Genomic DNA, 10,155 nt, shown 5'->3' on the forward strand with positions numbered 1-10,155 from the left:
AAACATTTTTTTTCGATTTCTCTGAAACGGAGCAAAAACGAGCATATGTCTATAGGACTTTTTTTCTTAGTTTTTTACTCCTCTACACGCTCCCGAAGTTTTGCGATTTAATTTGGAAACACCCTGTATATGTATAATAATCAAATTAATCAGTTTGATTTAAGTGTCACTGCGACATACCGATTCTTGCGTCATGCTCAATTGAGAATCAAGCTAACGAGAAACAATTAACTTTCCTCATCGATGAGTCGTTGATATCGCATCGATTGAAGACCCGTGTTTGAACTGAACCAGAGATCGGACTTGCCGGACGCTTTATATTCTTGGCTTATTAAAAATATCGCACGTAAGCTCTGCCAATAGTATAATCTATATAGTTTCTACTAGGCGGGTAGCAAGATTTGTACCGCTTTCGGACACGACGCGATCAGAAACGTCGTGACCACGCGGTCGGTGTGTATTTTTGGGACTCCAAACGTACAGAAGCATCCAAAAGCTGATCGTTTTCCGCATATCCATCGTGATTACCCAGACAGCACACAATATTTATAAAATATTTACAAAATGTTTATAAGGCTTATTTTAAATATTTTATAAATATTTTTGTGGTTTTAGATTGCATAGATCATAAACATTTATCATATAAACATTATGAAATATTTATTGTAAATTTTGTAGTAAATACTATGGAAATACTTAAGACATTATAATTCAAATAAAAAATATTTAACAGAAATATTTATTTATTTATTTATATTTATCATAAATATTATATTAAATATTTAGAGTCTATCTTTTAATAATTCTTTCGAATAAAGCTTTATATAAAATCGCGTTGAAACGTTTTTTTAGCACAAGATGCAGCATAGACTGATAAGAACTTTTCGTTACTGGATTGTGAATTCAAATTGCACAAAATTAAAAATAATTAATATTTATTAATATTTTAATAATGTTTCAGGAATATTAAAATATAATACCTAGGTTTATTATATAAGTGGACATATAACCTCTATAGAATACTCCTGTAATATTAAAAAAATATTTATATTTTCGAAATATTATAATAACATTATTTTAATTTTTTTAATAATATTCATGTAACATTCTAGGAACATTTTGCGCTTATAGGGTAGTGTGATTACAACTTTAAGGCTGCGGTCCACTTGACACTACAAACGCTTCGAAGCGTTTGAGCGACCAATCAAAACAAAGAATTTTACGAATTAATTAATCAAAAATGCTTCGAAGCTTTGTAGCGTCAAGCGAACCGCAGCCTGATAATCCTCGCTCGAATTCGCCTGAATGGCCAAGGTGTTCGATCAGTTCGATAGTCCCGATAGAACGGTGCTGGTGGCTCAAATGTTTCAGTTCGATCGCACAATTCGAATTCAAACGCCGATGCGGAACGCTACTGAACGCTACCGTGCCGCCTCGCTGGCGCAGAAATAGGCCGGACGCTTTTTCTCGCACCACGTCGATACGCATGCGCACTGTCCGTGGGTCGCGGACTCTTTCTTTCCTGCTCTCTCTCTCTCTCTCTCTGTCTCGTCTCATGTAACTGTTCGCAACGTTGCTTCTTTCGTGTCCATCGGAACTGTAAGTATATCATCGCCACGGAATTTAATCCCCACAATAAAAAAGTCATCGCCGAGAGATTTGCAAAACAGTCCGAGTAGAGTGTCAAGCGCGAGAGGGAAGCTAGTCGAGAAAACAGGTTCTCAATCTCATTTTGGGAAACCGGCATGAAATCGCGATTACAATGTCGTCTGCCGTAGCTCGTGCGACGCATTTTTCGATCAAACATCAAGCGGGATTGGATTTTTCGAGAGGATTCGCGGTATCAGACGAGTAGAGGCTGGTTTCTTGACGTGCAACGACGCGTAGAGCGACTTCTAAGTTAGAATCCTGAACGATCGCGGCATATCGGTTGGTCGAGCTTATGTAATACTTGCGAGACAGGTCAATACTATTTCATTCGTACGTGCATTGCGGCTCGCATCTCGTGATATCGTATCATCGTGGATTTGTATGCGTTAGACTCATAGTGATAGATAGTGACTTTCAATTCTTTTTATGATTTAGAAAGAGCCTCCCCTTTCTCCAGACATGGTATATTTCAATTCTTCCATGTATAAATATTTCGCTTCATTTCTTGAATGGAATAATATAGATGTATATGTAAACTATATAGAGCAGAGTGCACTATTGGCACATGTATCTCGGATTAAATTTAGCTTGCTGTTTTATTATGGTTGTCTATATTGAGCTCTTTGTCCTTTTTCAATCAGTTCTGGGCCAGATCTATTCATCAGTGAAGACAATAGCCGGTCATTAAACAAGTATTATAGATCATGTCTCCTCCAACGTACAACGACCTAGGAAAGAGAGGCTATCACTTTGGTCTGTTTAAACTAGATGTGAAGACCAAGACTAATTCTGACGTAGAGTTCTGTTGTGGCGGTGTGTCTAATCAGGATACCGGAAAGGTGTTCGGTAACTTGGAAACTAAGTACAAGTTCAAGGAATATGGATTAACGTTTAGTGAAAAGTGGAATACTGACAATACCCTTGGGACCGAAGTCACCCTTGCTAATAAGTTGCTCAATGGTCTCACAGTTGGTTACAGCTGTACTTTCTCTCCACAAACCGGGTAAGATATTTTGCAAGTATCAAAAATTCAAGTGGTACTATGATTTGGATCTTTCATTTTTCTTTTCTGATATTTGCAGCTCCAAAACCGGAAAACTGAAGACAACTTATAAACATGAAAATGTATCTGCGAATGCTGACTTTGATCTTAGTTTGTCTGCTGGACCTTTAATTTATGCCTCGGCCGTCGTGGGTTATCAAGGTAAATTTTAATATCAGATACGTCCCTTAATAACATTAAAGCTTGACAATGTTAATCAATTTTATCTCTTTGACATAAAATTATTGGAAAAAAGCGTTATTTAATCTTCTATGATCTTTAATCTTCTATGTGCCTGTTCCTTTGTCCCAAATACATATTTCCTTATTCTGAACAAATGGAATGTTTTATGAATAAAGAAGTAAGCCTGTCATTCAACGAACGTTAATTGTGTTATCTGAAAGTGTTTAAATTAACATATTGATGTATTTTACAGGATGGTTGGGTGGCTATCAGGCATCCTTTGACTCGCAGAGAAACAAACTCACAAGGAATAATTTTGCTCTTGGATTCACTGCTTCTGATTTTACCCTTCATAGCGCCGTGTAAGTATATTATCTATTTTGCATACATATTTTTTTAAAGCAACTATGTGTTTTCTTTCCACCAATTGATTCATCTCATTATTCTGTTCATAAAAGTATTAAGGTGCGATTATCAAAAAATTAATAGATTACGAGTTTATTTAATATTTTATGTCAATATGTGTCACAATAAAGTACAAAATATCTCGTAAATCGTTAATTTTTTTTATATCTCCATCTTAATACTTTTATATGCAGAATAATTAGAGGAATCATATTGTGTAAAAAATTAATATAATTCCTTTTTTAAAAAAAAAACGAAGTTAACCTTGAAATCTCCGAAGCGCCTCTACTTGGACAAAAATTATTATCACCATACGATAGCCAGCCCCTTTATACCGTGTAATTTTTGTTATATAAATTTTTCTCTACCTTATATAGATTAAAAGATATTTTAGGTGGTAATAGTTATTGGAACACTGTATAATAACAAAAATGTGATACTGTAAGACATTTATCAATTTCATTAACATTGAAACATATTTAATATATTTCAGGGATAATGGTCGTGAGTTTAATAGCTCCATTTACCATAAAATCAAACCGGATTTAGAAGGGGCGATTAATTTGACATACAATTCCACTAATAATGTAACACAATTTGGTATTGGCGCAAAGTATAATCTTGACAGTGATGCTAGCCTTAGAGCCAAAGTGAATTCTAATCTTCAAATAGGTTTGGGATATCAACAGAAATTGCGGAATGGTGAGTAATCATTTAAAAAATATTTTTGTTTAAAGGGTTATTAGAAAAAGATATCATAAAATTTTCATAAGTGCAAAATGCAACGTGAATTCATTGTAAATAATTTTATTTATAAATTCGAAAATTTTTAGCATGTCAGTACATAAATATAATGAAAAAATGTATGTGCTTTTCCGGTTTTTCGTTTTTCGTTCGCGATATTAGCAAAACACTCTATTAATAACTTGTACTCTGAGAGTCACACTAAATAGAGAATAAGCTTTTGGCAGAGTGACAACTTCACAATTGCTATAATAATAATTTTTGCAATATACAGTTACGAAATTAAATAAGGACTTTTGATAATTATTAAGTCTATTAAGTTAATAAATCTTTCTACAAAAGCATATACGTTATTATTTATATATTAATAAATGTCGGTAAATAACTGAATATTTACAGGTGTAACTTTGACGCTTTCTACAAACATTGATGGAAAGAACTTTGGTTCTGGTGGCCACAAATATGGTGTTGCATTAGATCTTCAGGCTTAAATACGCATCTTATGACAAGCATCACTTGTAAAGTAATGCTTATTATTTTAAAAAAAAGCGAAAAATTTATCCCATAATAAATATTTTATGACCTTTGTGTCATAAAAAACCGGCGTGACAGTACATGCTTCAAATAAAGTATTATCTATAATATGTAGATAGGTTGATCCTTGAATAGATTCCACAAAATATCATCATTTGAGATTAGTTGACAGCACATTAGTCTATATTATACACAATTATGATCATGAATCAGCAACATTTCTTGTAAACAATATAAAATCGTAATTGTGCATACAAGTTTGTACTGTTAGTCGTACTGGAGTTCCACACGTAATTTTTTTGTTAGTTCCTGTTAATTAAAATCCTTTTTATCAAAATCGAAAATTACATTGAAGTACATACATTATTCTATATAATGTAAAGTGGAGAGAGAGAAAAGGCAATAGAGTAAAAGCGACAAAAATATAATAATAGATAAAATGAAGATATTTGCGACATGAACAATTTTCTTGCTTTGCACACAGTAAATATATTCTTAAGAATATTTTTATATTATACTTTATATTTGCGATTATCATATTTATATGTGAAAAATATAATTTTCAAACAACACACACACAATGTGAAATATTTTTATGAAACGTTATATTATTTTAATCAGATATCTAACTTTGTAAATCACTAATCTTATCTTTTGCTGGATAGGACCAGATTAGAATGTATGACGTGTATATTGTATGCAATTTTTTGATTTGATATTGTCATATACTAATATAAAAATATGATGCCTTCTCTAATTCATATAAATAATGCAATTATGCGTTACTTGTATAGATTATAATTAGAAAATGTTCATGTCATTCTCTTGTTGTAAGGAATATCTAATCCTTGTTAAGAAATACTTTTTTTTAGCTAGTTTAGCTAAATTATGATGTCCTCAGATATTAACCAAAGTATACTCCTTTACAGAACTTTCATTTGTAGTCACATATAAATATTAAATGATGATGATCATATTTTCGAAAGACATAAGTACTGCATATATGTACTGCATATATAATTCCACTGCTTTATTTTATATAGAAAATAATTGTTTGTGAGATAAAAAACGGCTTTTATTTTCTTTGATAATTACCAATTATGTATGGGTTCAGTAAAGAATGTTTTACGAAGTACGAATGTGATTTATTTACAAGAAGAACTTACATTGTTTTTTTTTCATCTACAATGATTTTATCTAAATCAACTGCAAATAAACAACCCTTTTAACATTTCCTTTGAGTAAATTTGTATTTACTTGGGTGTGTGTGTGTGTGTGTATGTGTGTGTGTGTGATGAAATTATATTAATTTTTTAAAGTTACATTTTTTAGTTACAAAAAATTGATAAAATTACAGAGCATTAAGGATGTAATATACATTTAACATATTTCAAATGCACAATCTGTCAATTCTAAAAACAATATCGATATACTTTTGGGATGAAAGATTTTGTTTATAAAACAAATTTAATGAATGACGTGCCTCAGACGATATTAGTGTTTTAATAATGAGCTATATAAATATTTACTATTTTGGCTGGCTGTGTATCGTGTACATATTGTAAATGATTCCCGTATTCCTCATTTGACATTTCTGTGTTAAACAAAATCTATATTAATGCACCATCTGATCGTCCATTGCTTTTGCGATCCATTCTGGCTCTGTTTGAGCTATTTTCTCGATTATTTGATTCACTTGATAACATAGTGATTGTATTTGTTTATCCCATGTCGGTAAGGTCTCACGTGCTGTATGGGAAAAGAAACATTAAATTCTAATTCTGTGTAAAGAGCAGTATATACATTAAAGTTAAAGAATTTAGAGAGAGAGAGAGAGAGAGAGAGAGCAACTTACTTTCGAAGTGTACTATGGAATCAATTTGATCTATATATCCATTCATTCTGCTTTCAGTAATCATTTGGCTAGCAATTTTTTCCGCTTTAGTAGGTGGAATATCCAACAATGCACCTAATTCTTCGAACGAAATATTGTTGTATAATTTACTAGCGGACAATAAATTATGCTCGATAACGGCACGGTCGAGTATAGTGGAGCCTAATCCGTCGATAGTACATGCCTTCTGGTGAGGTTGCAATAATGCTTCAAATTCTTGCAGTTCAGAGCGCCGAATGATACGATCCAAATACATTTTCTCAAGAATTGAGTAAGCGGGGAGTTGTTGACAGCGTTCATCTTTGAACAATGTGGCCAACATTCGACTTCTCTGTTGTCCTATAAAAAGATCAATATGAACAACGGTCCGAAAAATAAAATATATGTAATATTGATTAATCACTTACCTGCAGAAGCCAATACTGTGCAAATCAATGCATTTCTAAGAGCAGTCATGCGTTCATCTTCATGAATGATGGACCTATATGATAACTCATTGTACCTTTGAGCTGCTTCTATAAACTTTCTTCTATAATCTAATACTCTTGCATAGCATACTTTGTAATAGATTTGTAACTGTTCATTTTTAGATTCGGCCTACGGAACAATAAAAAAGTTAAATTAACTGAAACATAAGTAAGTTTAAAGAAATTATACCTGTAAAAGTGATGCTCGATTGATGAACGCTTCAGCCTGTACTGGATCATCATCTTCCAAATATAATCTAGCAATTTTAAGGTAAGTCTCAAGTTTGTAATCAATGGTATACTGCCTAAAATGATTAATTTTGTTAATATCACATGTTGAAACAATAACAAGACTTGAGTGTGATATATGGATATTACTTTTGCCCTGTTTCCAGTGGTATGCCAACTAAAACATTTGCAGCTTCTCGCCAGTTCTGATTACGTTCATAAATATCAGCTAAATGTTGTCTTATGCTAGCTACTTGTTCTTCAAAGGAAATCACACGTGGTTGAACCTACGTAAACAATGTATTATTTTAATCAAAATACACTTTAATGTATAAATTATGTTCACTTTTACTTCACAATGTATCAAAGAAAGAGATTTACCTTGTCCAATGTATAATGTGAAACAGCTTTTGATATCTCATCAGGCAAAAACAGTAAACGGCTACTGACATCAGTTAACACTTGTCTTGAAATGACCAGGCTCACGTTTTCGTTCACAACTATAATAAAAATTTATCTAAACAGGTTGTTTTTTTATGAACGTGGAATCCATGCATTGGCAAAATATGATACATCAATTATATGCATTGTGATGTTAAATTACGATCAGTATGATTCTAATCCTGTCTCATGTACATTAAAAATTATTACATTATTATTACATGATACTAACATTATATTACCTTAAGATAAAGCAATATATTGTTATTATAGATACATTTTACAATTATAATATTCTCTTACGCATCTATTTTTTAAACTCCAGTCAGTCGAAAATAAATTTTGTCAAATGTTTGTTACAAATTTTGTTAACAAAAAGAAACCAAAAATTATTTATACAAATTTTATTATATTCAATAATATCAGCAAATTGGTGACAGATATTCAACAAAGGATGCTTTCTATTTGATGACAAATCGACACAAACATCATTCTATCCAAAGGTTATGATGTACAAAAAACTTAAACATTATAATGTAAGCTGTCCAAAATTGATTTGCTTACTGCTTAAGTTTTTTTGTGTATCATAGCCTTTAACATTCTACGAATAACAAAGAATAAAAGCACGCTGCTGAGAAATTGTTGACAAAAACGATATAAAGCTTGCTACAACCCGACAGCAAATTGATAGTGAGAATCGAGTTTTGTCAACAATGTGCTCTCACATTACATCTGCAAGTTTGACACAAGCTTAATATGGACATAGTTGATGCCAATTTGCCGAAATTTTCGATCGAATTTGCCAACAATTTGTAGGCAAATTGCTAACATTTTACTGACTGGGGACTATTCTGGAGGCTCTGTAATCCTCTTATAACCTGTCTGCGGTGTGTTAAATCCCGCAGATATTTCGGAATATATAGATTCCGCTTGACGTTTCTTTTATGTCCGCGAGTGCGAAGTGCCAGCGGGATAAAAATAACGTACTTGCTTCGATGAATGTCTTCAGAGCATCGACTAGCTCCTCGCCGGAAGACAACAATATCGAGTCCAGGGTTGCGCGGTATCTAAACAGAAAACAGTTCGCCGTGAGTATATGACTGGATCGGAGCTTGGTTACGCTCGACGTACATACTTCTCAGCCTGGTCTTTGTGGGAACCGCCGGAATGCGCCAAATTACTGAGTTGTTGACGCACGTAAGCCACCGTCACCACCATCTTCTCTCGCGATAATTTCACTTGCCACTGCTGCTGCTGCCGACTTCTTGCGTAGAGAAAGGCTGGAGAAAGGCCTCGAGAGATGCTCGCGGAATACGGACATGCTCGCGTTTCAGGCTTTCGTTTGTCAGCGCCACAATGTGTAAAGGTACTACTTAGTTGACGATATTTTTGATGGATAACTTGCTAGACGCTTTTGGTTTCGTTCTGTACTACGTCCACAAAGTAAATATAATAATACACGGATTTTTGCAGCTGTCATCGTATATTTCTGAATAAAAAAACATCAAATATAAATTACATTTAATTAATCGTGGGAAGAATTTGTCTATAAAATATTCGTAATATAGAAAACCTAGTGTTGCTCATATTTATTATTTATTATTATATTTAGCAATTATATATTATGCGTTTTAAAAATATATGTACAATATATTCGGAATTTAATACGATTTTTTTATAAATTATTTTTATAAATAATTGGTTCTTTAATTTTTAAATTATTATTTTTAGACGTACAATTACATTAAACATTATATATTATTCTGATATAAAATAATATATATTTTTTAAAAACTTAACCAAATTACTTTTATATTAATTTGTTATTAATTGTTATAACAATTAAAAAAATAATGCTAAGCAAGTAAGGTAACAATAAAAATTATGTATGCTATAAAATTTAATATATTTTCGTATTATCGTATTTAATTCTTTTATTGGCAAGATCTTGTTATTCATTGGCATACAGAATGGTCTATCTAATCTGTAACAATTTTCACTGTATCGTACCATAATTAATTATTAAAATACTTAATTATTAATAATAAATATTAAAACAATAATTCAATAAGAAAGATATAAGGCTCATTTCGAGTCGCGTCAGGTGTCTTGTGTGAATTTATTATATATAAGCAAATAATTGCGAATAAATAAATTCATCATTGGTGAGTGAGATCAGCCAGTCGGCGATTGCATGGTCTTGAATCGTGATAGTTATACGTGATCCTGATATATACTTTAACTGTAGGAAATATTTCTAATTACTATTACTTGGAAAACATAAAGAAATAAAAATTTTTATATTAGTATAAATATCTTTAATACTTTTCCATGTTTTCCATGTAATGGTAATTAGAAATATTTGTATATCAGGATGACGTATAACTATCCCAGACAGCACAGAATATTTATGATAAATGTTTATTAATATTCATTTTGTGAAATGTTATATAGATATTTCATATATATTTTATATAAAGCTTTATTCGAAATATTATTAAAATATAGACTAAATATTTTATGTTATATTTATGATAAATATAAATAAATATTTCTAATAAGTATTT

The 10,155-nt window shown here is 31.7% G+C and overlaps 3 protein-coding genes across 3 annotated transcripts in view; 1 reads left to right on the top strand and 2 right to left on the bottom strand.

Moving 5' to 3' along the window:
- Positions 1 to 522, bottom strand: part of LOC108722307 (protein msta) — a 5,651-nt gene extending 5,129 nt beyond the window's left edge. Inside the window, exon 1 of the mRNA XM_018447325.1 lies at positions 181 to 522. Within this exon, the coding sequence (XP_018302827.1) occupies positions 181 to 195 (15 nt within the window). The 5' untranslated portion in view covers positions 196 to 522. The remainder of the gene's footprint in view (positions 1 to 180) is intronic.
- Positions 523 to 1,511: 989 nt separating this feature from the next.
- Positions 1,512 to 4,672, top strand: LOC108721366 (voltage-dependent anion-selective channel). The gene is made up of 6 exons (XM_018445892.1): positions 1,512 to 1,599; positions 2,292 to 2,653; positions 2,733 to 2,854; positions 3,129 to 3,237; positions 3,774 to 3,982; positions 4,424 to 4,672. Exons 2-6 carry the CDS (start codon positions 2,355 to 2,357, stop codon positions 4,513 to 4,515), a joined length of 831 nt encoding a protein of 276 aa, XP_018301394.1. The 5' UTR covers positions 1,512 to 1,599; positions 2,292 to 2,354; the 3' UTR covers positions 4,516 to 4,672.
- Positions 4,673 to 5,916: 1,244 nt separating this feature from the next.
- On the bottom strand, positions 5,917 to 8,806 carry CSN4 (COP9 signalosome subunit 4). Its single transcript, XM_018447483.1, has 8 exons — positions 8,724 to 8,806; positions 8,576 to 8,655; positions 7,529 to 7,647; positions 7,298 to 7,434; positions 7,110 to 7,224; positions 6,860 to 7,049; positions 6,414 to 6,791; positions 5,917 to 6,307 (listed from the first exon to the last, which is right to left on the bottom strand). The coding sequence occupies exons 1-8, from the start codon at positions 8,804 to 8,806 to the stop codon at positions 6,174 to 6,176; spliced, it is 1,236 nt and encodes a 411-aa protein (XP_018302985.1). The 3' UTR covers positions 5,917 to 6,173.
- Between the last annotated feature and the right edge of the window lie 1,349 nt (positions 8,807 to 10,155).

Source organism: Mycetomoellerius zeteki, unplaced genomic scaffold (genome assembly GCF_001594055.1).
Source record: "Mycetomoellerius zeteki isolate Tzet28-1 unplaced genomic scaffold, Tzet1.0 scaffold105, whole genome shotgun sequence".
Classification (NCBI taxonomy): Eukaryota; Metazoa; Arthropoda; class Insecta; order Hymenoptera; family Formicidae; genus Mycetomoellerius; species Mycetomoellerius zeteki.

What these genes read in the sequence shown, in the direction of transcription:
- LOC108721366 (XM_018445892.1), top strand. Translation starts at nt 2,355, where the DNA reads ATGTCTCCTCCAACGTACAACGACCTAGGAAAGAGAGGCTATCACTTT. An exon ending in ACTTTCTCTCCACAAACCGG is followed by an intron (nt 2,654 to 2,732) that starts GTAAGATATTTT and finishes TGATATTTGCAG; the next exon opens with CTCCAAAACCGGAAAACTGA. An exon ending in GGCCGTCGTGGGTTATCAAG is followed by an intron (nt 2,855 to 3,128) that starts GTAAATTTTAAT and finishes TGTATTTTACAG; the next exon opens with GATGGTTGGGTGGCTATCAG.
- CSN4 (XM_018447483.1), bottom strand. Translation starts at nt 8,806, where the DNA reads ATGGTGGTGACGGTGGCTTACGTGCGTCAACAACTCAGTAATTTGGCG. An exon ending in CACATTATACATTGGACAAG is followed by an intron (nt 7,435 to 7,528) that starts GTAAATCTCTTT and finishes TTGTTTACGTAG; the next exon opens with GTTCAACCACGTGTGATTTC. An exon ending in ATCGAGCATCACTTTTACAG is followed by an intron (nt 7,050 to 7,109) that starts GTATAATTTCTT and finishes ATTGTTCCGTAG; the next exon opens with GCCGAATCTAAAAATGAACA.